The sequence below is a fragment of the Solanum pennellii genome, chromosome 2, assembly GCF_001406875.1.
Source record: "Solanum pennellii chromosome 2, SPENNV200".
Lineage (NCBI taxonomy): Eukaryota > Viridiplantae > Streptophyta > Magnoliopsida > Solanales > Solanaceae > Solanum > Solanum pennellii.
The window spans coordinates 42,633,865-42,661,168 of record NC_028638.1 but is presented as its reverse complement, the minus strand read 5'-3'; the positions used below and the strand labels follow the sequence as shown (position 1 = coordinate 42,661,168).

At 29.1% G+C, this 27,304-nt stretch overlaps 3 protein-coding genes across 6 annotated transcripts; 1 reads left to right on the top strand and 2 right to left on the bottom strand.

Moving 5' to 3' along the window:
• Positions 1 to 489: 489 nt before the first annotated feature.
• Positions 490 to 5,890, bottom strand: LOC107009215 (mediator of RNA polymerase II transcription subunit 9). 4 transcript variants are annotated; one of them, XR_003576270.1, is made up of 8 exons: positions 5,575 to 5,890; positions 4,143 to 4,510; positions 3,973 to 4,035; positions 3,810 to 3,890; positions 3,367 to 3,425; positions 2,556 to 2,636; positions 1,205 to 1,249; positions 490 to 1,015 (listed from the first exon to the last, which is right to left on the bottom strand). XR_003576270.1 is itself a non-coding variant. In XM_015208511.2 (7 exons), the coding sequence occupies exons 2-6, from the start codon at positions 4,467 to 4,469 to the stop codon at positions 2,579 to 2,581; spliced, it is 588 nt and encodes a 195-aa protein (XP_015063997.1). In that variant the 5' UTR covers positions 4,470 to 4,510; positions 5,575 to 5,890; the 3' UTR covers positions 583 to 1,015; positions 2,556 to 2,578. The 4 variants fall into 4 exon arrangements, 3 of the variants coding, with proteins under 3 accessions (XP_015063997.1, XP_015063998.1, XP_015063996.1); XM_015208511.2 differs by lacking the exon at positions 1,205 to 1,249 and having other exon boundaries at positions 583 to 1,015; XM_015208512.2 differs by lacking the exons at positions 490 to 1,015; positions 1,205 to 1,249 and adding an exon at positions 2,264 to 2,475.
• A 2,553-nt stretch (positions 5,891 to 8,443) lies between these two features.
• Positions 8,444 to 9,118, top strand: LOC107010471 (protein LIGHT-DEPENDENT SHORT HYPOCOTYLS 4-like). Its single transcript, XM_015209757.2, has one exon. The coding sequence runs from the start codon at positions 8,486 to 8,488 to the stop codon at positions 9,026 to 9,028; it is 543 nt and encodes a 180-aa protein (XP_015065243.1). The 5' UTR covers positions 8,444 to 8,485; the 3' UTR covers positions 9,029 to 9,118.
• A 2,033-nt stretch (positions 9,119 to 11,151) lies between these two features.
• Positions 11,152 to 14,173, bottom strand: LOC107009022 (pentatricopeptide repeat-containing protein At4g21300). The gene has a single exon (XM_015208275.2). It carries the CDS (start codon positions 13,912 to 13,914, stop codon positions 11,350 to 11,352), a length of 2,565 nt encoding a protein of 854 aa, XP_015063761.1. The 5' UTR covers positions 13,915 to 14,173; the 3' UTR covers positions 11,152 to 11,349.
• Positions 14,174 to 27,304: the final 13,131 nt, after the last annotated feature.

The following is a 27,304-nucleotide window of genomic DNA, read 5'->3' as shown; positions in this document are numbered from 1 at the left end:
TATTTTAATTAGAAAGAAGATATGCTTAAAAAAAATTAAATAATATATTTATTCAAAAAAAAGCATTTTTGACTCATTTTGTAACTATAGGGGCATTTATCGACCAAAGTATTGACTGCAAGGGCATTTCTGAGTTAAAGTATTGACACTAAGAGCATTTGTGCGCCAAAGTATTGACAGAGGACATTTTTGTTCCTTTCACGTAGTTTAAGGACATTTTTTTTAACCCTTTTTTCCAAAACAAAAGTTCAACGAAATTTTTCTTTTCAAGCTTTAATAAAATGTGGCATTTTTGGGTAAGAGAATTATTTTTTCCTCTTACTTGTACAGAAGTCAAAAGTGCTTATACCTAAAATTAAATGACGTCTAATTGTACAAAGAAATTATGTTTCAAGGGACTAAGTACTGTAGTTGAGGTGGGTAAGTATCAGTACCCTCTAAATAATAGCATAAATTATTGTTCTATTTTAAGGACCACAAAGCATATAGTATTAGTAATTCATTGTATTTGATTCAAATCACAGTTAACAATCCCGTTCTAACGACTGTTATTTGTCAAATCAATGACATTCATCTTAACAATTATAAACGAACATTCAAATACATATATGTCAATACAGAGATTTGATATAAATACCGATACGAATTATTTAATTTTTGTGTGTAGGTCATCTATCTTGGCCGCCTTCCTAGTAGTAGCTCTTCCTAACCATTGGTACCAGCAAACTCCAATTAAGGTTTGATGATTGTAATAGAGCTAAGGCAGTCAACAGGTCAAAAAAGGAAACAGTTCCAAGTGTGCTAGATGTCTAGTCTCATAGAAATAAATGGTGGAAGATACAATAATTTGCATCCAAACAAGGTTAAAACACTAAATAGGTTTTGTAGGAAATACATGACAAAGACATATCTGATGCTTGAGGATTCATCATCGTTAGCTCGAATTTAATGTTCTTCTGCAAATTCCTCATGACGATGATGCTAATGCTCGGACAAGTTTGCTAGTGTGTTTTACCTGTGCCAAGAAAAAAAGTTTCATCAGATGGGAAAATTCAGATGTTCAACAAAGTTTCATCATTTCATTGTTGATAATGTTTCTAGGTTCATATTTCACTTTAGCCAAGTTCCGTCACATATATAAACAGAAAAATGGCAAGAACTCAGAACCAGCATAGAGGAATTTTAGTGACTCAAGATGTTTTACTTCAGTAGATGGTATGCAGATCCAGCATGGATTACAAAATACATCCTGAAATAAGAATTTGAGCCAGCTACTAGAGGAATACTCCATTATCGAGAGTTATTATAGGTGAAACGCGTAGAAAAGCACCAAAATCTGTTGGGACTTGAGGTGAAAAGCTCAAGTGAGATCGTATGCAAAGAAAAACACTGATGAATAATGTTAAAGATATATATGTAGAGCAAGGAAAAATAACTACACAAAAAATAATACTACACTAATTATTTGGATAGAAAACTTAACAGAACTACTATGATTAAGTGAAACTGAATTTCTAATTTGGATGTAATGCAGTTGTAAGTCTTCACTAACTATTCTTCTTTTCTAGTTTCGTATTTCTAATTTCTAGTTTCTTATTCATAACGACTAAGAACATATAAAACAGCATTTTGTATCAATCCGTCAGCTAAGTTGACATTTACTCTATAGTCTAACTTCCTGAAAATGACAAGGACACTATTTAGCTACTTGATGCCTGAGCCAAGGTGTCAATTAAGCAAGGCAAAGCGCCCAACTCGGACTTCACCTAGCTTCAGAGTTAAAGTGCACTTTAAATGAATATTTAACGATATCTGAGAATAGATTAAGAGTGATGCAAATGTCAACTTAGATATTTCTATAGCTAGCGATGTCCAACTTATTTGTGAAGTTCCTAATGCTGATTTGAATTCTATGTAGCATTGACTTCAACCCAAAAAAATACATAAGGAAACAAAATATTAATCTTTAAGCAAATCAAATCTCCCAACAACTTAGGCAAACATACAATTTTCTAAAGCCATGTCCTTGGGAAGTTCTCGATGTACGGATATGTAACATAGATCACTTCCGCATGCCCTCAAAGTCCACTATATGGAAATATCAACTCTCCAGGCTACTTAAATTACTTTAAATGCTTAGACTATTTCTAGTCAAGTATTAAACTGAACAATCAGCTATCCAGATGCCTGACTAGAGCCCGGGTAGCACCGTTACTTCAATTATTTGCTTCACTTCGATGTACTTAGATTTAAATACAATCAGTCAGTTCAGAAGGCAAAGCTAATCTTTATCATAACCTTGGCCCAAAACGTTTTATGTTCTCAGTACAGTCAGAGCAGTCATTTGTGGCGGGCGCCATAGTGATTACAACAGTAGCATCAATAAAAATTTCTCATGAGCACTTTATTCTCATGTATTACAACAAACTACAAATTGACTGCATCCAGAACACTGCATAGCTGTTTCACTTGCATCTAGTAAAATCAAAATGACAGGTGATTCAACTCAACTTCTTTTGGGCAGGCCAAAAACAACTTGCAGCGCATAATTTTACCTTGGTTAAAATGCGAGTATGAGCTATAGTTCAGAGTTAATAATCTCCTCAACTGAACCTTTGTACCTCGAAATAAGATCCCTGTAATTAAGCATGAAACATGACCATCAGATAAAGAAGCAAATAATAATTATACAAATTTCAGTAGACAATATTCAGAAACATATATATATATATATATATATATATATATGTATTTGTTCTTATGATTTTAAAACATATTTTTTTCTGTGATTAGCGCTCAAACATAGCTTCTAAAAGCGCTCTTGGAAATCATAGTTTGAAAGTCTAGATTTCCTTCATTTTAAAATGTTTGAAAACAGTTTGTTTACACTCTTAGGGACTACTTAGTTCCCTTATAACACTTGAGAAGTGAACACCACTTGATACTTTTTTCATACTTGTAACTTAACTCTTAGGGACTACATAGTTCCGTTATAGCTTTTGAGAAATTAACTCAATTCTTTACTCTTTCTTGACTTGAACATTAAATATTTTAAAACAAAGTGAAAATATTTGTGAAAGACTTTAGAAAACTTTATAATTTTACTTTGACTTTCTTCTTAACTTCCTTGAATTGGATTATCGATTCAAGGCTCATGATCTCATGTTTATGGATGATTTCATGATTGTCAACTTGGAGGGTTCATGAGGAATCAGGAGCATGAACAACTCAACTCGAGAACTCAAAGGCACTTCTTCTATCAAGATTGTTCGACTTATGGGGTCCATGTGAAATGATGGGCATGAACAATTTAACTTAAGGACATCATAGGTAACATGTAATAATCNATATATATATATTACAAACCTTCGCTGATTTAGCATTTGTTCGCACTCTGCCTTTTTGCGCTTTTGTCCCTCAACTGTCTGTCCAAAGAACACAGGACTGGTCAATTATCTTACCCATATTTAAGCATCAAAACATGCAACCAAATAAGAATTTGTGGAGCAACTTTGTTCAAGTCAACATCGTTTCAAACATATTGAACCCCACTTTTCAGTAAAATTCTTCACAACTATAAGTTGAACAAACAGGCCCAAATGGAAAAGCACAATTAAAAGCAATAACACAGCCAAAAGAAAAACAATCCAACTCTTCCAGAAAAGAATACTTTTGAAGTTCTGTTTTTTTTTTGTTGCGCTTAACTCTTTGTTGGAGTCTCTCTTTTTTTTCTTTTTCTTTTTTGAGTTGGGGGTGTGTTCAGAACAAGTTACAACAGAAATCAAAGGATATGTGTGAAAATGAAATACCATAGATCTTGAGCTAATAGACCCTGATATTGATGTCAACAGCTGCTGGCACTTCTCAAACTGATTTTTCAATTCAGTTACCTGGTGAGGAAAAATACACCCGGTTTAATGTAGAAGAAATGGAAAACTAACATATAATGCATCAATCAAGAAATGAACAAACCAATGCATCTGAGTGCTGATCTCGATTTCCATTTTCAATTGTATCAGCTAAATTCTCCACCAGCTGTAAGATGACAATAAAAGTTAGAACAAAAGGTCTCACTAGGAAAGAGAAATGTCTCGTAACTCTATTGAAATAGCAAGCTACAGATCATGGTTTTTGCCCAATACTTGTAAAAGATGGAAGTGAGAGGCAAGTGATTGGTGGTGCTGTTGTTGTTGTTGCTGCTGCTGCTGTTGTTGTTGTTGCTGCATTTGCTGCTGCTGCATCTGTTGCTGCTGCTGCTGCATTTGTTGCTGTTGCATCTGTTGTTGATACCGTTGTTGTTGTTGCTGCTGCTGCTGTTGTTGCTGATAGAGCTGCGGTTGATTGAACTGTTGTTGTTGAAATTGCTGTTGCTGAAGAAATAAATTGTCTTGATTGGAGGGTGTCGAAGGATTACTGTGAGTTTGGATGTTGGGGATCATTGTCCAACTTCCTCCTCCAAAGTGGTCCATAACTAATGGCTGTTGAGCTGAAATCTGTTGGTACTTTGGTTCTAAAATGGATAAAATTAATGTCATCAGATGTAATCAAGTACTACACAAATAGCCAAAACTATCAAAGCATGTACTGGCCTAATGGACTGAGTAGCAAAGAGAAATAATTCCTAAGATTCTGAAATGTACAAACCACTTCAAAAATATAATTCCCATCATTCCTAAATGACATTTCATCCACATCTTATTACAAGAATAGTTCTTTTGTACCAAAGAGAACAAAGCCATCAAGTGAGACCCTCTAAAACTGAAGCCCATCCCTCGTAACAAACAGTAAACTCTTATCTCCAAGTAAAAACTACCATGACATCTGCATGAATTTGGTGTTCAAATTGTTAAATCAATAGGTACATCGAAAAAATTACTGCTGCAACTATGTCTTTTTGATAAGGTTAAAAATTATCCTTGAATGGGCATTGGGTAGATGCCAGATTACAAAATATGCAACCACTTAGCTCTAATTCGGAAGGGCATAAAAAAAATCTCAGCACTCGTACAAGTATCCTAAACTAAAGCTAAGGAGCTAGCAATCCCAAGCAAACCAAAAGGGTAGATAGTTATTAGAATGCACTAAAAAAGTTTACAAAACCTAAAACTGTAAAATTAGATAGTTATTAAAGTGAGAAATGAATCAATCCCAACTGCACCTCTTACTCTTTATCTCTAATTTAGCTCAGTAATCAAGAACTATGCCTCAATCCCGAATTAGTTTGGGTTTACTATATGAATTCTCTCCATTAGAACCCCTTCTATTCCAATATTCAATAATTCAGGTTTTCATAACCCTAGAGGTTCCCTATTACTAACATACAAATATCTCTCTATCTATGAAATTAACAGTTTTAGGTCAAAATCACAACCTCAAAATTTCCAACAAAAAAGAACTCTAAATCTTCTGAACAGAATCTTCATTTGCTATAACAGGACAACCAAACCCTTGATTTAAGCCGCCACAAGAGAATGAATTTACAACTATACGAAGCTAAACTTTACTGAAACCACAACTAGTACAGTTAATAACGAAGCAGAAGTACGATGAGAATTACAAAACGAGAAAGATTACCGGAGATGAAAAGGCCCGATCCGGTTAAACCCCAACGGAAAATCCTCTGTTTTTTCAAATAGCAAAATTGAAATTACTCCCTCTGTCCCAATTTGTGGGGGAGGTTTCGATTTCAAGAGCAAACAAGCTAATTTAGAAATTTTTAACATTTTTCATAGTATAAAATTTAGTATGTATTAAAAAAAATTAGATAATTTTTAAAATTAAAATACTAATTCAAAATACAAAAAATTCATTTTTCATTAGCCGATTTGATTAATATATGAACTAATATTTTAACGAACTGAAATAGATTGAACTAATAAAAAAGTAAATCACTAGCGCATTCAAATTTGAATGAATTGTATTTAAATTAAGAGGAAACAACACAAAACACACATTTATATTTGTGTCATTTATCGGCTGAAACTATACTTTCCAATTATATTTTCTCCCGAAACTTTTTTATCCCCTCTGACAAAATAGATAGGTACGAGTCAAAATTAGATAGAATTTATTCTATACACTTTATCTCTAAGCATGTTTCACATGTATTCAAAAGTCATTAAAAAGAGATTGGTAAAGTAGTATCGTAAGAGAGAGAAACTTGCATATGGTGTTCATTGATTAGAAAAGTTTTTTTTAGACGGAGTCTTAAAGGAGGTTCTATGGGGATGCTTTGAAGTTGGAGTTGTTCCTATAACGTACGAGTCCGGCACCAAAACGGACACTTTTTGAACCCTAAACACCAAAAGGGACCCTCTCTAAAACACAGACACCAAATTTTTTTGGAGATGTTCCCGTTTGATTTTTAGGGTTCAAAAAGTATCTGTTTTGATGTCGAACTTTATGACGTACATTTAGGAGATCACATACATGTATAAAGCGCTTTTCAACTGTAATGAAATTGCACTAGAAATCAACTTTTAGATTAAAATTGTTTGTTTTGTTGATAAATAAATTGACGCAATATATACAAAGAAAATGTGTCATGATGTATGTCACTCGCAAATGAAATAATTTTTGATTGGATAGACTCATAGGGAAGTTGATGCTAAGTTGGAAATTCAAAGACAATTTTTGAAGTTTAAAGAGTCATGTTGATTAAAACCAAGACATCATACTCTGCGTACTGAGGCCAGCAATGAATCTTGATATACATACACCATCAAAAAGTGAGCAAGTTTCGAGTATTGTTGGCCAATCATGAATACTATCAATAATTAAATCAACTATATTATATATTATAAAATGAGAAGTTAACTAGTCAAAAATATTAAGATAAAAATAAAATTTATACGCATCAGTTTATTTGAATGCCACTATATGAAATTAATTAAATAAATTATTATTATCGTTAGATCTAGAAAAGATCAAGTTTTGTTATTTGCTCCAAATTCTAGCGGCACCTAAAAGTTAAAAAAATTAATAAAAAGGCAAAGGGAGGAAACAAAAAAGTTACCGGCCACACGAAACATTCCAATGGTCAATACAAGTTAACCCACTGTCACACGGATAAAAGGAAGGGTGAAACTGATAAGACAACAATTGAAGTTACATTTGACATGACTAGTTGAAGTGATATTACTTTAATTTGTCCACACTCTTTTGGCCCCATCCTCCCATATATTTTGTGATTTAGTTTTTCGTCGAGTGTTCGAAGCACACATTAGATTGAACTATATATTAGAATATGCGTGTTAATTCGAACTCAAAATTTTTAATTAAAAATGAAAGCAATACATATCACTATACTACAACTCATATTGGTCTCATTATCTTCTTTTGTTCCTTCTCTAACTTTTTCCTATAAATGGTCTAGCAACTCTCCTTTCACTATTTCTACTTTTTATTTTATCAGTATAAGAAAACTAGAATTTCTAAACTTCTTTAAATAATAATTTATGTGGTAATATTGCATAACAATCTTTGTTATTTATTGAATCCAATGAAATAAATACTACTACCACATTATAATACCATCATAACTAGGTAGACTATAATCCAAACAAAGTTTTATTTGTAAGTTCTGAAAATTCACACATTAAACGTTGAATAATTTGATCTTCTGAATTAAATCATAATATATTTAATTTATTCACACTTACATACGAACTTTACTTGTGGAGTAAAAAAGAAATAAAGAGCTAAAAAGAAATAAATATCTTGTTATTATTATTTATTAATGATTTGATTTGTTTACAATAATATCCCTTTACCTTATTTAGTTGGAAAATGTTTTTGTCATTTTTGTTATTTTATACCCAAAAAACAAAACTATTTTTGCTAATGTTATTCCACTGTAAATAAAATAACTAATCTTGATACTAATTATTTGCCTTCATATATATTTATTTTTACAATCAATAACCACACAAGAGACAAAATTGTACTAAATTTTATCGCAACATACCAAAGCTAGTCCTAAGTAACTGAGATTTTTTCTCTGAAAATTATTTTTTCTACGGAAAAGGGTTAAAAATATCCTTAAACTGTTCGAAATAACTCATAGCTCAAATATATCCTTGAACTATATTTCGGCTCAAATATGCTCTTTCCATCAAACTATAGGATCAAATATCCTTCTCATTAACAGAATCTGTTAGACGCCGCTTGGATGCCATGTGAATGCTAAACTAAATGAGATAAGTCAATTTATTTTTTATTTTCTATATTTATATTAAAATTTGATTAATACAAATTTACATTCCATTCAGAAACAACACTCGATCACTTCTTATCAATAATTTTTTTTAATTTCATAATTTAAATTTGAGACTTGAATAACCTCATCCAGTGCACCGGACCTAACGCGAGTGGTATGAATCAAATCATGAACCCACAAGAAGTAAAACTATTTGCACTCTCTCACATCCTATATATAGTGAGTCTTAACAACTTCAAAAAATACCCACACAAAACTAACACAGCCATGTTAGACGTGTATAGTACTATTAATTCCGTCTCACAAAACTTCTCCCTATCATCGGCGCCGCCGCCGACACTACCACTCCCGCCGCCTTCGTCACCACCGACGGTGAGCCGTTACGAGCTACAAAAACGGCGAGATTGGAACACATTCGGACAGTACTTGAGAAACCACAAGCCACCACTGATACTTTCTCGATGCAGCGGAGCGAACATTCTAGAATTCTTAAAATACCTAGATCAATTCGGAAAAACGAAAGTTCACAGCTGTAATTGTCCGTTTTTCGGCGATCCTCATCCGCCGGCGCCGTGCAATTGCCCGTTGAAACAGGCGTGGGGGAGCCTTGACGCGCTAATTGGGAGGCTACGCGCTGCTTTTGAAGAGAACGGAGGACGGACGGAGACGAATCCGTTTGGTGCTCGAGCAGTGAGGTTGTATTTGAAGGAAGTGAGAGACACGCAAGCCAAAGCGAGGGGGATTGCTTATGAGAAGAAGAAAAGAAGAAATATTAAGCAGCGGATTAGTAGTACTAATATTTGTGACTAGAGTTTGAGAAAATTTTAAAAAAAAATGAAGATGCTATATATAATTAATGGCTTTAATTATTTGGAATTTGAATTAATTAGCTTGTTGGAATATCATGTATATAAATAGGAGTACCATGGAATTTGAATTTATTATCTTATGTTTCAATCGAGCAATTCAAAGTTAATCTAAAGTAGTGGCGAGATTTCGAGAATTCAGTAATTGATCCAATAAAAATGAAATTCGATTAAGTTTTACTATTCCTTATAAGGGTTCGATTCCTCTTAAACACTGAAATTTAATACCACATGTCATGCGTTGTGGTAGAAGATAGCATCGAGTTAGATTGAGAGGAAATTAAGATTTTTCTAAAAAATATTTAAAGGTGTTTTGCATATATATTTAAGAAACACTAATATATGATTCATATCACGATTTGTTAAAAAAAAGCATGTGAATACGTTTAAGAAACACTAATATTTCGTACTATAAGCGACTTTATTAGTAATTGGCTTATACTAAGTAGTAAGTACCAATTAAGGCAGATTAGCGTCGTAAATCATATTTTAATTGAAGTTCTTTTTTTTTCAATTACTTCACAGTATACTGATCTTTATTATGATCGTAGAAGCATGTGAAGGAGAAACTAGAATGAAAGAAACCATATTATATTCTCTATTATCTGGGGCGGAGCCAGGTAGGATCAAGGGGTTCATTCAAATCTCTCTCAACAGGTGTTTACTTTTCAAATTTGAATCCGTTAATAAAAATTATGACTCTGTCCCTGACGTTTATATTCCCTTAATAGGGAAAAATCAGGAAACAGGCACACTTAGTTGATTTTTTTTCAATTATTTCAATTCATTCTTAATTTGTTACCTCAATGACAAGTTTCCACTAAATAGCTAGCGATGGGACATGTAAATTCCAAAATGGAAAAAAAGAATCCTACCATATTTCCTATTGTTAATAATTGCTGCTAGAAAAAAAGTTAAACTTGCTTCTGGATTGCATTAAAATGATGTACAAAAAGCACATTATATTATTATTCTTCATAGAAGAAATGTGGTAGAGAAAAAAGGTGGACAATAATTGTATTAAGATTCTTATTTTTTGGGTTTTGAATTTGTGGTAATGAAGCCATTCCTTTGTGTAATGGAATCAGTTTTTCATGTTTTGGTCTTTAAATTCCATCATTGCATAATAGGTTTTAGTTTGCCACTAGTTGTATTTTTGTTTGGAGGTTCAAGACAGTGTATATAGGAAAGGAAATTAAAGTCAATAAGAATATGAATATGTATGTAGAAACAAGATAATAATAAGATAGGATATACGTCGAGACTTTATCGAAATATATTTCCAAGAGAGAGGTAAGTAATGTGTACACTTACCTGGCTTGAAATTGTCTTCATTCAAGCAATGGTAAAGAAGAAGAACGAAATGAAGTGAGAGGCCGAGCAGAGAAAAGAGTCGAATCAATCTGGGAGGATATCATGTTATGGAATAACACTGGATATGTGTTTGTACTTATTATTATGTGTTGTTATCCATACTATTTGAATTTTAGCATACAAAAAATGTTAGTTAATGGATAATGAAGTTTTGAACATCTCAATTGAATTTTTACCGTAACACTCCAAAAACTTTATTTAAAAAAAACTAAAGGGATAAAAATGACATTTTTATGTGATGCATGACTCTACCAGTTTGGTTAGAAAACTTAATAGTTTTAGTCAGACAAAGCATATTAATGTATTCAGTTGGTGAATCTTACAAGATATTTTTATCAATATAACTTTCCTTTTATAATAAAGCCTACTACTTTTGAATGACTCATATTGGAGCCCTTCTCCAACATAATTTTTAGTTTATGTGCATCTGGACTAATTTCACGAATTTCCTGACCTTTTCGACCAACGTCAGGTAACTCTATACACCGAAGCTAGGTTTTTGTCTCGGTTGAAACTTACAACCTGAAACCTCGTGGTTTTCAACTCACTTCATCCATCACTAGGCCACACGCCCCCACACCCTTGGATGGTCTCATGGTAGAGCCATTTCTGCTCAAGTAATGCTATGACTAAGAAAACTGCTGAACTGAATGGAGATCAGAATTAAAAGCTCTATTTTGTAACAGATGCACATTTCCCTGTATTCTGTATATGAATGAATCAAATGAAAGAATCAGAAAACAAAATACTATAAATGGTACATTTCTCCTCCACTTGTAAGGTCCAAGTATAAATTAATCAATGCTGCAACACAAAGATGAAATGCCTATGCTACCTGAAGTGTGGATACAGTGCACTTAGCTAAGCTCTATTCTTGTAGTTGGTTAATAATCAACAGAGTTCTGGGGATGATGACTGTTGTATTTGAAGATTCATTTGAGGAACATAACCCTCATTTTGCAGCTCCATTAGAAGATTGTCTAATAAAAGATATATCTGGGCAGACTGCGGGTGACTCGCGTCTGCAGCAACAAATATATGAGTGCTATTGTTAACTTCAGTCCAGCTGTAACCAGGTACTTTCTGCACTCCTCTTTCCTTCATCGTATGTCGAATTTTAGAAACCATATCCCATTTGCCAGCGTTAGCATGTAGATTTGATTGTAACATATAGTAGCCGGAATTTTGGGGGTCCAGGCTCAAAAGATGCTCAGAAGCCATTTCAGCAAGCTCGGTATTGCCATGTAATCGACAAGCCCCAAGTAATGTCCCCCAAATGCCTGCATCTGGAGCAAATGGCATGCTCTTAATCACGCCAAATGCTTCTTCCACGAGACCAGCTCTCCCAAACAAGTCAACCATGCATGCATAATGCTCTGTTCTCGGTGTAACCCCATATTCATTAGTCATGCAATTGAAGTAGTGTTTTCCCTCTTCAACTCGACCAGAGTGGCCACAAGCAGATATGATCGCAAGAAAAGTGACGTGGTCAGGCTGGAATCCATCTTTTCTCATTCCATGAAACAAATTCAGACAGTCCTTCAGTCGGCCATGATTTCCATAAGCTGCAATAATACTATTCCATGATACTTCATTCTTGTGTGCCATTAAGTCAAATACGCGCCAAGCTACCTCCAAGTTCCCACATTTAGCATACATATCTATTAACGCACTTTCCACAAAAAGATCAGAGCTTAATGCACTTTTTTTCATAACGAAGCCATGGATCTCTTTCCCATAATGGAGAGCTGGCAAATTCGCACAAGCAGAAAGAGCACTGGATATGCTGACACAATCATACTTGGCTCCAATTGCACCCATCTGTTGGAAGAAGTCAATGGCCAATTCCGGTTCAGCATTCTGGCAACAGCTCGTGATCATCGAATTCCAACAAACGACATCTCTATCAGGCATCCTTCTGAAAACTTGTTGAGCAAGATCCAATCTTCCACACTTTGCATACATGTCCATCACCGCACTTCCCACATAAAGTATTCCTTGAAAGCTGCGCTTAACAATGACACCATGCAGTTCCTTACCTAATCTCAAAGCAGCCAAACCAGAACAAGCGGGTAAGGTACTTGCTAGAGTAACAGGATTGGGCCTCATATTCTTATTAAGTAACCATCGGAAAACATCTATGGCATCAGAACTCATGGCATTAAGAATAAATCCTGAAATCATAGCAGTACAAATAACAACATCCACCGCAGGGCTGCAGCTAAATATGTTGCGTGCTGCCACAACATTCCTGCACTTAAAGTACATGTCAATAATGGCATTCTTTAAGAAAACATCAATAGATACATCATTTCTCACGATATAACCATGAATCGCCTTCCCCTGGTACAAATCTTCCGATATAGAAACAGAGGGGAGCAAACTGGCAAAGGTGATAGAGTCTGGCTTGACACTGCTAGCTACCATTTCCCGAAATAAATCCAGCGCCTCATCGATATACCCATTCTGTACATACCCTCCAATCATCCCATTCCAAGTCACACGATCTGCTTGTGGCACTAAATCAAAGATCTTGCGTGCATCAAACAAGGAACAGAATTTAGCGTACATCGCAATCAATGTATTGGCTACTGGAGAATCCATTTCCAACCCACATCGCAGAACAAGCCCATGAAGCTGACAACCAAATTTAACCATTGTTTCCGACGCACAAACAGAAAGAACACAAGCATATGTTACTGAATTAGGCTTAGTTTCACTTTTCCTCATTTCCATAAATAACCCAACCACATCATTCACAGACTGTTCATCTTTAGCATAACCATTAAGCATCACATTCCACAATACACTATCCCTTTGAGACATTTTATCGAACAAAAGACGAGCATCATCCAAACAACCATTCTCCGCATAAAACTTAATAAAAGCACTACCCACAAACACATCATCCTCAAAACCTAAACTTTGTACCAACCCATGTATCCATTTACCTAAATTCACAGCATTTATACCAGCACAAGCCTTAATCACATAAGGAAAAGTGTATTTATCAGGGTAAGTACCAAAAACCAACATCTTAAAGAACAACAAGATTGCAAGATCAAAACGACCCATTATTGTATACCCTCTAATCATCCAATTCCAAGGAGAAGCATAACACAACTGAAGCTGAAAAAACAATTTCTTGGCATCGATAAACCTGTTACACAAAACATACATCCCCAAGATTCTTGTACCAAGAATACCCAAGTTGTCAATTCCATTTACAGTTACTTGGGCATGAACCTGCTCCCCTTTACGAATAACAGAACCAAGATTTTCTGCAGAACTGTTGCAAGATTGCAAAATTGGAGCTAGTTTCGATGCTAAAACTTCTTCTGAGTAGTGAATAACTGAATCTTTGATGAAAGGGGAATTGGGTTTTGAGGAAAATGCAGCAGCGACTGAGATACTACTTCTGTAGATTGAACAGATGTTCTTGCTTTGAAACAACATTTACAAAATGAGGTTTACTCTCTTCTTTTGTCCATTTTTATGCCCTACAGGCTACACTGTTATCATAAAATAGAAGTGTTTAAACATATGAATTTGTTACTAAGTGTGTATTTAGAATTTTCATGACAATATATTAACCAACTTTGCCAATTCACCACCATAAACATCATACAGATTACAGGCCAAGCTGATAACAAAATATAGTGGATCATATTCAGATATTCTTATAGAGAAACCAATTTGACCAATTTTAAGAGCAAAAAAGTGAGATAAGTTTGACCATGCGATATGATATCATGATATGAAATCATAAAATAAAATTGAAGTTTTGTTTAGACATATGATGCGAAATTTTTGTGTTGTATATTTTCGCATAAACATAAAACCTCATAAGTTGTAAAATTATTAAAATAGCCCCAATTGTTTATTCAATCTTATCAAATAAAAAATTGTAAAATCGCATAATAAAATTATTACAAAGGTATTTGTTCTACACTTAAGTAATTGTTTCATCTAGCTCTAATTTAATAAAAAAAAAATTGAACATAAATTGTAGTGTACTAGTTTTTAATATAATTCTCTCACATAGTATGGACAATTTCTGCAAGTTGAACTTGCATTTCTCGATCATGTGACTGGGAAGACGAACCAACATTGTTACTTTTGAGCTATTTGTTGGTCAATATCATCCGTAACTATATTTTCATGTTTATAGACCATAACTATTTCATTACTTTAACAATCGGTTGGTGTGAGTTAAAGTGACCATATGTTGGTGTAAATAATAAATTTTATTTCGATGAGAATAATAAATTTTAAAAAGTAATGGTGTGATTATAAATTTTATTTACACATAAAATAAATGGTTAATAGATATAAAAATTGAATTGTTTTGACAAAATATAAACTTATGGATCAATTTTTATTTTGAAATATCTCAAATCATGATATGGAATCACAATGTAATTATATATCATCCTTTTTGGAGAATATAGTATCACATTTAATGATATGGAATCATGAAATGGAATCAGCGCAAAATCGCATGTCCAAATGTTGATTCCATCTCACAATATCATATTGTGATATGGTAGCACATAGCCAAACGCCTACTAATTCACTTTCTCTAGGTTCTAACAACTTTTTAAAGAGGTGATCATTTTGTGGGGTCTGTATGTATAATAATGTTTGGAGGAAAGAATATCATAGGAGTGTTTCATCCTCCACATGTTTTGAAGTGTGCGATAATCTCATCTAAAATAGATGACGATGAAATTTGATCGCAGGATCTCTGTATCCTTTGATATCATATTTAAAATATCATATACACTTTTATTAATTAATAATATTCTCAATATAATGTGTCAATAAAAGAATTAATACACATAATATGTCCGATTTAATTGTTAGGAATAATTTATAGAGAACTTTTTCACATCGATAGATAAAGGAGTGATAAAGATTTATCAACTATTTCGCCTTCTATATGCACTTGAATTTGTAAATTTATCAAATGTCTTTGAATTTATAAATAAATATTGTATATTTAATAACTAGAACTTGTACTTGGAGCTTAGACGCGGATTCAATCTTTAAATAAAAAATATTTTATTTTTTTTAAAAAAAAATCTATCATGAATTTAATTTACCTGAAATTTAAATTTAACTTTTAACTGAAATACCTGTTCAAATAAAAAAATCTTCTTAAAATGATTTTCTTCTTCTTCTATAAATTACGTTATCTTGAAAGTGATTGAAGATTCTTCGATAATAATCTTGGCCATGGAAAATTCTAAAGAAATTTGTTTGCTAAAGAATTAACGATCAATATTATTTAGAAGAGATGAATTTATTCGCACCTCAAAATATTCAGTTCACTTTCTTTTCAAAAAATAAAAAAATCTCTTGGTTGATAATATCCATAGTCCCCTCATAATAAACTAGCACCGTTATATTCATAAAAGTTCTTTATTGAGATCGTTTCTACCTGTCAAATCTTAAAAATCTTATAGTTGAATTTATTGTAAAGTTAAAATTATGAATTCAATTTGAACTAATTTATAAAAAGGTTCTATATTTTTTCACATAAAAATTATATTTTTGTTAAGAAATGAATTTAAAGTATTAAGTTAAATCTTAACAGCCAACTCTAGAGGGAATTTTTAACAGTACTTATACACACGGATCACGATATACCACGTTATATAGTTAGTAAATACAAGGTATAAAGTTTGTATAAAAGCATATAACGCGGGTAACAATATAGGCTAGTTTTGAAAATAAATTTTATACTAACAACTATTTAGTATAAAAAAATATTTTCAAAAATTACAAAAATTGTGATGTGTCTATGGTATCATTTTTAAAGATATTTCATTCGATATAAATATTTTTAGAATTTTAACAAGTTGTTCTAATTTTTGAATGGCAATGGCATCAATGTCTCAAAAATATGACGAAAAATATTGTATACCATTTAAGATAATTTTGAATATATTCGTCCTTTTCCCCTAAATTAAAAGCACAAACATTAACCAAAAAAAAATCATTAAGAAATAAAACTCAACACAATACTATATAACTAAAAGATTTTGTATTAAACTATTTCCCAAAGGAAAAGGACTTAACATATTTTTTATATATAGATGATAGATCTATAAGTATTATCCCTTTAGGGGTGCTCGTGATTTGGCTTGGATCAATTATTGATTAAATATCAAAACTAAATCAATCTAGTTGGTTTTAATAAATTTCTAAAATCAAATCAAATCAAATGAAAAAAAAAAAAGAATTGTTGATTTTGTTCAGCTTTTATGATTTATTTGGCTTGAATGTAATAATTTTTTGAGAATGTACGAATCTCGATAGACACTAACACCTAGTAATGAACAGTCCATAGAAAAGCTATTGGCAATTCAATTAAGCAATTAAGCAATACTAGAGTTATTATTACACGATAAAAGTGATTCAATTAAGAAAAAGTGTGACTATTTTATGTAAAGTTGGGTAGGTAAAGACTAAATATGATTTTGATGGACTTGGACGTAAGATTGTCATAGTTGGGCTAAAGTGTTAAGCTTGAAAAATTGTTAAAGTTAAAGACTTAAGTTAATTAAAATTTAACAAAATATTTTTTTTAATTTATGAATAATATATAAACGATTATAAAATTTATACATCTAATTTATCTGTTCAGTTCAATTATTTTTGCGATTGTTTTTTATTAAAACCATACTAAATAGTGTCGATTTTCAAAATTTAAAATCAAATTAAACCAATCAAATATCAATTTAATTCAAAACATAATTCGATTTAATTTTGTAATCAAAACCATAAACGAAGAATGAAGACAACAAAGAGACTTGAATGATCTTAATTTGGTCAAAAGGATCGCTAGAGAAGTTCAAATTATTACTTCCTCCATGTTGTATATTTTCGCCATTCATTTTTATTTTGTCACAATTTTTAGTTAGAATAACATAAATTTTAATCAATAATTTAAGACGTATTCATTTGATAATATTGATAAAAAAATTAAAATTCTAATATTTTTAGAATTTTTTAAATATCTAAATTTTATTTTTAAAATATTAAATTAATCTAAACAAATTAACTTTTAAAATTAGTTAAATTAACTTTCGAAACAAAAAAATAAATATGATAACTATTTGTGAAATGGGGGAATACTTGTTTGCATTATTTAAAAAACATCCGTCTCTAATTCTTTGATAATTTACAAAATTAATGATTTGTATTATTTGCATTTTTCTCTAATAATTAATTATTTTTAATATTATAGAAATATGGTTAAGATACTAAAAAAAAAAACAGAGTTTCCCAATAGTTATTTTTTCATCTATGATAAAACACATTAATAAAATGTATTTAAAATGTTAATGGATAAATTAATAAAAATAGCTTTTTTATTTATCATTTCTTAAGTATTTTATAAAGAAAAAGTCCACAAATAATACATAGACGATGAAGGAGTAGAATAGTATACATCGAATATTATATCAAAATCAAAATTTTCTATAGTATAATGTGAATATATGATATTTAATATGGTATTTGCTATGCATTTTAGATTATTTTGATTTTGATATTTGTATTATAAATATTGAAAGACTCGTACACCATATCAAAGTTTCATAATAATATATAAAACTCATATATATATANTAGAGAGGTCAATAGTAGTTATTCATATTTTAAATTTCACTTTTTGATTATTATATTATTATTTTAACTATATAATGTTTCTAATTAAAATATTATAAATAAGATCAATAATTAAATCTCTAATACTGGTAATTCTTTTTTAATGTAATATAGTATTTTAAAAAATGTAAAATTCAATATATACTACTTCCATTAATAACATTTTATTTTTTTAAAATTTGATCACTTCAGATGATGTAAAATTATTATATTATTTTTCATTACAAAGAATAAGCATACAACGCACGTGTTTAAGAAAAAGAAAAGACAACTCTTAAAAAGGCAACCAAAGAAATATATACAATATCTCAAATCAAATTTATTTTGGATCGTATTGGGTTACACTTTTACAAAATCAAAAATTTAAAAATCTAAATTGAAAAACCGAATACACACCCCTAAAGTTAAGTATTTAATGTTGAAGGTAAAATATGAAAAAGAAAATTATTGTATTTTTTTTTATATGTCAAAGTGACAAGTAAAAATAAAAATTATTTCAGGAATAAATGACAATTAAAAGTAAATGGAGAGAGTACATGCAAATCCACTTATATAGATATATTATATTTATTTATATTTAAAATAAATCAGTAGGTACGTACCTCCATCCAATATTGTGTTGATCAGTTTCAGTAGAGCTGTGGAGAGACTGATTAATTGTTTCTTAATTCCTATGAAAACACAACAAACTCTTTATTAGTTAGGAGTAAAGTATATAATATAATAAGAGTGAGACAATATCTTCTCTTTTGTGTATGAATAGGACTACGCCATTTCTTTTTATAACAAACAATCTGTCCATTGTGAAGGACAACATTCAAGGATTCAAAAAGATAAGAGCACATAACCCAATATATTATTGATCAAGGACAACTTTGTGAGTCAAGTAAGTAAAACTTCAAGGGTTGTAGTGAAGTGATAATTATTCTTTTCTTTTTAATCAGGGGGTTACGGAGTGTTTTATCTTTATTGTGAGATTTTCCATTGCAATTTTAAATTTAATCAAACTTCAACGTGAATATAGAACATTAGGAGGAATAAAAAAAAAAGTAAAACCCCAAGGGAAGTTTGGAGTTATCTCCTCACTTTTATGCATTATTATCATATCATTGTATTTTTTTTCCTTTTCTTCTTAGGAAAATGTGTAGGAGTTGTTATTGGATTAATTACTTAGTCAAGATCACAAAATGTCCAAAAGAATAGGGGACCAAAGTAGTCTCACTTGACCAAGCATTCACCCAACTTTTAACGATCCTTATTCTTCATAATGTATTATATATTTTTTGTATTGTATTGTATTATATTATTTTTATGAATATAATATTTATATAATGTAATGTTTTATATTGTTTTGTAATATCACAAATTATTAATTTAAACAATAAATGTATAACATTACAAAGAAAAATGTGATACGAGGTTAAACTATTCTTAAAACAGATAGGAGAACAAAAATTATTATACAAGGATGATTTGAAGAAAAAAAAAGATAAGGATACAATCACACTAAATAGATTGTTACATATATATATATATATATATATATATATATTGTTACTTTTGCAAAGTAATTCATAAGCCATTTTCACTACTATTTGGAAAATGTAACAAGCTATTTGAATAGTATTTCAATCATTTTGGAGTTACATATATATAGGTAAGTTAAAATCTAACTAATTATTATAATGATAATGATATAATACGTATCAAAATTTTAAATACTATATTATACAGTACTCTACGCCTACTTAGGAATATCTCATTAACACACGTTAAAGATTGATATATTGAATTCAAAATTCATTGACTATTTAAGAAGAAAGAAATCTCTCATTATGTCAAAGCATCTCTTAATGCTATTCTCTCTATTCAATAATAGTTATTCATGATTGATTTGACATATATCGTAAAACCTAATAATTAGTAGGAATAATATTATTACATTATCTTTTGAATATATTAAATTTAACATTTCAAAAGATGTATTAGATATTAAATAGTATTAATAATAAGGGTGAAAAAGACATTGTGATTTTCTAAACCTGACAAGTACTTCTTTATACGTCACAAATTTAAATTTCATGTACCTTCTGAAATTAAGTAAGTTTATCATTGTATTCATATTCAATATTATCTTGAAGTCAAGTTTCAATAAATGAACATAAATACTTTACTTTGGCAACTAAACTGATCAATTAGCATAAATTATCCATTTAGTTTTATTATACGGATCAAATTCATACTTTCAATGGTAAAATAAGAAGGATAATGTTATTTATGTATCAATTTGATAAAATGATAAATATTTAAAAATATTTATTTATAGTAAAGGTGACATGAAAATAAAAAGCATGGAGTATTATTAAATAATTATTTTTAATACTTCCTTCGTTCAATGATAGTTGTCCACTATATTATTTTAAAGCAATATTTGTTCACTTTATGTGCTTAATTTTTAATTTATCTTCTTCATTAATTATCTTCATTTCTCTATTATATGTTTTAAGATATTATTTTTAAAAAATAATATAATAAAATTATCTTTTTATTTATAATTTTTTTTAAAAGTATAATAAACCGATCAGAAGGAGTACCACATTATTTATTCAACAACTTGTGACGCAAACAAGATTTCAAACGGAATCTCCAAAATATAAATTGTACAATTAATTAGGTCCTTTACAATTTAATAAATAAATTATAAAGATATTCTACTGATTTTATTTTATGAGAGACAAAGTCATTTATCGTTTCATAAAAATAATTCAAAGTCTCACGTGGTTGCCAGCAGGCTATATGTTATATTTTGTCCTTTTATTTGTCAAACTAACATTATATTCACCTCACTTAAACCAAAAACAGATCTACAATTTTTAATTTTTTTTTAAAAAAATACATCTTTTATTTTCTCACAAATTAAAGGATTTGTTCGGATATTAAAGGAAATTATTATTTCAAGTTTAAGGTATTGAGATTATAATTTGAATTACCTAAAAAAAATGGAAAGGTTAAAGCATATTATAGAAGAAAATGACTCGATAAATGTAAAAGGATTAATTTTTTAAGTCAAACCTTTTTAAAATAATTTTCAAAATCTTAGTAAGTTTTTTCACGGGAAAGGGAAGTGTCAAAAAGAAGGAAATAAGTTGAGTCGATAGGATTTTCAGAAGACGATATCATTCATTTGATGAGAAATAAGAAAGAATATTGAAAAATTCAAGTATTTATAGAATCATAATATAAGTGAACAACAAAAATTCAAAATATTAAATAGATTCTCACATTATAAATAGATGGTACGCCTTTACATAATTTTAACTATGGAAAAGAATAAAAAATATCCTTAAACTATCAGAAATAGCTTAAATATATTTTTGAAGTATATTTCGGCTCAAATATACCCTTACTCTCAAACTATATGGTTAAAAATACCTTTCTCATTAACAGAGTCGGTTAAACGCCCCTTAGATGCCATGTGGATGTCATATGGCATGCTATATAAGCCAATAGAGTTCCACTAATGTCACGTAGACTAATAAACTTATCCCTAATTTCTCCCAATTTTCTCCATTTTTCGTAGAATTTAGAAACGATTTCACCAAATAACATAGAACCCCTTTTCCTCATTTCTCCATTTCCTTAGAACGATTTCACAAAATACATAAGTACTAAGGGAAAGGTATTCTATGTTCTTCAGTGAATCGTTTCTAAATTCTAAGGGAAATAGAGAAAATTGGGAGAAATTAGGGGTAAGTTTATTTTTTACGTGGCATGAGTAGAACTCTATTGGCTTATGTGGTATGCCATGTGGTATCCACATGGCATCCAAGTGGCGTTTAACAGATCCTGTTAATGAGAAGGGTATTTTTGACCCTATAGTTTGAGTGATAGGGTAGATTTAAGCCGAAATATAGTTCAAGGTTATATGTGAGCTATTTCAAATAGTTTAAGGGTATTTTGACCCTTTTCCGTTTTAACTATCACTTTCACTTTTTCACACTTATTATTATTACTAGATTTAGGAACGTGCGTTGCACGTTTATCCCAAGAACTTCATATAAATTTTGTATCGTAAAATTTATCATTGTTTCGATAGAAACTACATATATCTTCCTAGTAAAAATATTACATCTTTAATTATAAAATTGACTAAAAGTGCATAAAGTAAAAATAACTATCACACAAATTCAATATTCCAATGAAGATATTAAAATACAACATGATAGGTTAATGTATACAAAACAACAGGCCATAGTAAATTATCAATAATAATAACACAACAATAGAAAGTACGTTGTACAATAACAACAAACAAGAAATATAAATGTTAAACTAAATAAATAAAAAGAGACGAAAAAAAAGAGAGCATAGAGATTTTCTCATTTTTTTCAATTGGTTTAAGTTTATATATTATTGTGTGAAGTGTCACTATTTATTATTGGATAGCATTGAGAAATACAAAGAGTTGTCATAAATAAATATTAATCCATTTGAGATTATCGATGAGAAATGAGAGTAATGAACATAATGAATATAATTAGTGAGAGTTACATACATTTACAAGTTGATGGTAAGTTATGTATACTAATATGATGATTTACTATTTANGACAGAAATCCTCTTTGCCTTGAAATTTTCTTCACTTGATTAAAGCTTTCTAGTCTTCCACACACAAAAATTGTATCATGTATAAATCTTTCTATGAAAATACTATTAAAAAATTCTCATAGAAAGATTTGTATTTATAGGGAAAAAATATAGTTTTGAAATATGAAGATTCACTTACAAAGTTGAAAGGTCAAGTATTATTACAAATTAAAGACAAATATTAATTAAAAATATAAATTAATTTGGAAGATGAAACACATACATGTATCTATTCAAAGGGATAACTCTTATTTTTAATTTTTGTTCTATTTAATTTACTCACATGTATATCAATTAAATAAAAATATTATAGAAATTCTACTATTTACTATTTAATTAATTATTTATTTAATAACATTTGAATTTAGCATAAGGGTAAAATTGTAATTCAACTTTTCTACTTTGGAGAGGTTCCCACTTATAATAATATATGATTATTATTATTATTAATAATAATAATAATATATAGTATAATTCTTAAGTTTACACCTATTTATTAAAATATATTTTTTAAGAAGTATTGACTGATAATTTGGTTCTAAGGGAGTACCATTAAACACTTCACATAACTATAAATCATAGTTCTACGAAGCAATCACATCTTTTTCCTAATTTTTATGACATATTTTTTTAGATAGATTTTTAATATATATATATATATTATGGCAAAAATATACATAGGTGTACTTTTATACTTAATTTATTTCAAAGGTAATTTTAGAATATTATAAAAAAAAATTTATACACAAGTGTATCATTGAAGTCAATATCAAGTTAAATTATATTATATAAATTGCAATGTAGTAGACTCTTCTAGAAAATCAAAGTAAAGTTAAAATCACCCTATTAGAGCATAATACTACGATTAAGACGCTAATTACACTGAAAAAAAATCAAGATTACAGAAACAACAAAAAATCATTGTCTAGATAATGACTATTCACCACAATTTACCAAAATTTTATGTATATAAAATATAAAATAGCATCTCTGATACTCTGGCATTGAGCAGATAATGATTTAATGGAATGAAATCCCCAAATTAGGGCTGAGAGTTGAGGATACTTCGAATTGACTTGCCACTGATGGTAGGGACAGTTTTGAGATTTCACTTAAAAACTATAGTGAGAGAAGGAGGATTGACTATAATACCCTCAATATTTTTGTGGGGAGACTTATAAAAGTTGATGTTGAGGCGAGGGTAATTTAGTACTTTTAGTCGTTGAAATTGAGCAAAAATGATATCTACAAAATTCTATAGTTTTTTTCACATGAAAATGGTGCTACGAAATGAATCTTACATCTAATTCGACCTCAAGATGTAATTATGAGGTGAAAATTCTTAAAGATTATTTAAAATATCAAAGTTTTAATATCTCAATCAATATGAACGCTCAACAACCTAGAGATACAAAAAAGAAAAAGACCAACATAAAATAAATAATAAGAATAGAAACAAACTCGAACTCTTAAAACATGATGAAGGAATAGCAAATCTTAGACATTATTTAATCCGAAAAATCTAACTATTAAGGTGATGTTTAATTATACGAAATCATTTAAAGAGAAATAAATTTCGCATTTCACCCAATATGAAAACTTAACAATTTGGTCTGATTATAAAAATCTATATCCAAATTTCTTTATCGATATAAGTTATAACAACGACAATATAATTTTTCGACCAACAAACATCTTTAGCACACCTATGTTTTTACAACGTGCCTCTAAAGATTGGTATATAATTGCATAATATATAGTAGGTCCAATTTTCCATGTCTAGATCTCAGCAATTCAAAGCCTGTCAATTCCATACTTGTGCTCTCTATCACTCATGAAAAATATGCAAATAATTTCAACCATTCAAATGAAATAAAATGAAATGGCTTAGCACACCACTAGCCACGTTTGTAAAAAAATTTAGCATGCCTAACTATTTTAGATTCACGTCGCAGAATCATTAGTTACGTTTATAAAATAATTTAACATATTTAATTATTTTAAATTTACATCGCAAAAAATTAGCCTCATTTTATAGGAGATGTTTTTTTATTAAAGATTTTTTAATACTTAGAGTATGAACTTAAAATATTTAATTAAGGAATAAGTAATTTTGTCCGAATGCCATATCCTTTAATAGTGGTATAGTTTATTCAATTGTTAGGTGAAATAAGAATAAATGTATTAAAATTAAATTTAAACTTCTTTTTATATTTATATTATTTTATTTAAAATTATTTTATCTTATTTTATGAAATTATAATTAATATATAATTTTTTTAAAATTCTAAATGACATAAATTGCAATAAATATTATATATAATACATGTTAACGAACAATTCAAATAAAAGTGAAATCATTGATGAAATATAACTACATATTTATTTTACATTTAATCTTATAATGTACTCTTATGAATGTTCAATTAACGTATTACGGAGTTCAAAATGAGTATTTTTTATCCTTATTTTTTTATGTGTATCTAAAATTGTTTAAATTAACAATTTCGTCTTATACCAATTATTTCGTGTATGATTAACTTTTTCTATTTCATTTTGACCTATTGCAATCAAATATTTTCATACTCTTTAAAAAATGTAGTTTAATAACTTATAACAATAACATAAAAGTAGAATGTTTGAATTGTCAGGTAAATTTTGTGCGTATTACTTCATAATGAAAGTAATTATAATTTAAATAAATTATTTAAAATGACAAAAATAAAAATAAATTGTTAATTTTGGGATGAAAATAGTATACTTATCAATATATGTTCTAGATATTATATTAATTAGAAAATAATTTAAAATATTAGAGACTTAACTAATAATCTTATATAACATAATAATATTAAAATGACTTTCAATTACATATTTGAAGCGATCATTTCTTTTTTTTAAAATAAAATAGAAAAATTATTAATTTGGGTGGAAATAGTACCTTGTTAATAATATATTTTTAGATATTGTATTACATTAGAAAATAAATATAAATGATAAAAGACTTAAACAGTAATATAATAAAAATAATATAAAAAAATAAAATAAAAAGGTCACCCCTTTATAATTGTGATTGGAAAACACGTTTTCTATTTTACTTTTCAAATATACATTCTATTTCACCCCTAAGGACTAAGGTTAGTTGGGTATGATTTTTTTTGTTCCAACAGTTCAACTTTTTTTTCTAAATATTTCTTCTAAAAAAATATTCAATAAAAATGAAAATAGAATAACTTAGTGGAGGAGATAAATTAAAATTTTAGTTATTCATGTATTAATTATATATTGTGTTTGGTTTGCAAATAGAATAAAATTTATTCGTGCATTGATTTTATGATGTTTGGTGGTTAGATTTTAAAATGTTTTATAAAAGTTATTCGGATATTAACACATTGTTTAGTAGTATTCATTATAATTCTACATAATTAATACTTGTATAACTTAAAAGGAAATTTACTTATAATTTATACGAGATAGCAAGTGAAATAAATTATGTAGATGTTAATTATACATGTATTAAAATGATAAATTATAAATCCACCCCATTAATTTACTTTTAAATATATATTAATTTACAAGAAATCATATAATTAAGATATGTGAAACAAGTCACTAACGGTATTTTTCTTGGAGATTTTTATCTAGTTAATTGATTAATTACTGTTAGTTTCTTTTACTGAAATTCTTGTTAATTGTTTTCTTTCGTGGTAAAAGGTAGTGACGGTCAATTTTAGTTGATTTCTTTGTTTAGTTTCTCTAAAACACATTGTCAATACAATTTTTTTAATTATTTGTTATTTTTTTTAAATTTAATTACCTATTACTTAATTGTTTAATCACATTGAATATGAATTACTTAATTACTATTAGTTATTTATTACATTTTTAGCTATTGATATTTATCTAATTTTAATGTAATGATTATATAGTTTGTTACTTTAATGGTGATGATAAGTATTAGCTCACTATTTTTTTAAAGAAATAAAAATTACGGTAGTTCACTAATGTTTATAAACTTTATCTAACTAAAGTTTGCATAATTTATACATGTATACTAATTACTAAATAGTATATAGTTGAATTCTGCATAATTAATGCCTATTTAATTTATACATACATAAATAAATTTTACATATAATTAATATACGTATAACTCAAACCTATATTATTAAAACTCATATTTATACCTGTATAATTTTATTCAGATACTATGCCTCCTAAATTTATTATCTTCTAACACTTTTCAGTTTTCTGATCCCAATAATATTTTGCTGGAGAACGTGTAAATATTTTTAAAATAATTAATTTTTTACTATATGCCTGCATTTTAAATTATTGGTTTCGGACTTTGCATACCCTTAAAAAGATAATGAATGATATGTATTGTTTATAACAGTATCGACTTTAATTTATATTAAGCGAATAGTTAGAAATTGACACACAATCTTTAAAAAAAAACTATTTAAGGATATAAATTAAATGACATTTTTTACTATTATATATTTTTCATTTTGTTGTTCTA

Excerpts from the sequence above, each read along its gene's own strand:
- LOC107009022 (XM_015208275.2), bottom strand. The coding sequence starts at position 13,914 with ATGTTGTTTCAAAGCAAGAACATCTGTTCAATCTACAGAAGTAGTATC.
- LOC107009215 (XM_015208511.2), bottom strand. The coding sequence starts at position 4,469 with ATGGACCACTTTGGAGGAGGAAGTTGGACAATGATCCCCAACATCCAA. Across the intron at positions 4,036-4,142 it reads CTCACTTCCATCTTTTACAA|CTGGTGGAGAATTTAGCTGA; the intron begins GTATTGGGCAAA and ends GTCATCTTACAG. Across the intron at positions 3,426-3,809 it reads CTATTAGCTCAAGATCTATG|ACAGTTGAGGGACAAAAGCG; the intron begins GTATTTCATTTT and ends TTCTTTGGACAG.
- LOC107010471 (XM_015209757.2), top strand. The coding sequence starts at position 8,486 with ATGTTAGACGTGTATAGTACTATTAATTCCGTCTCACAAAACTTCTCC.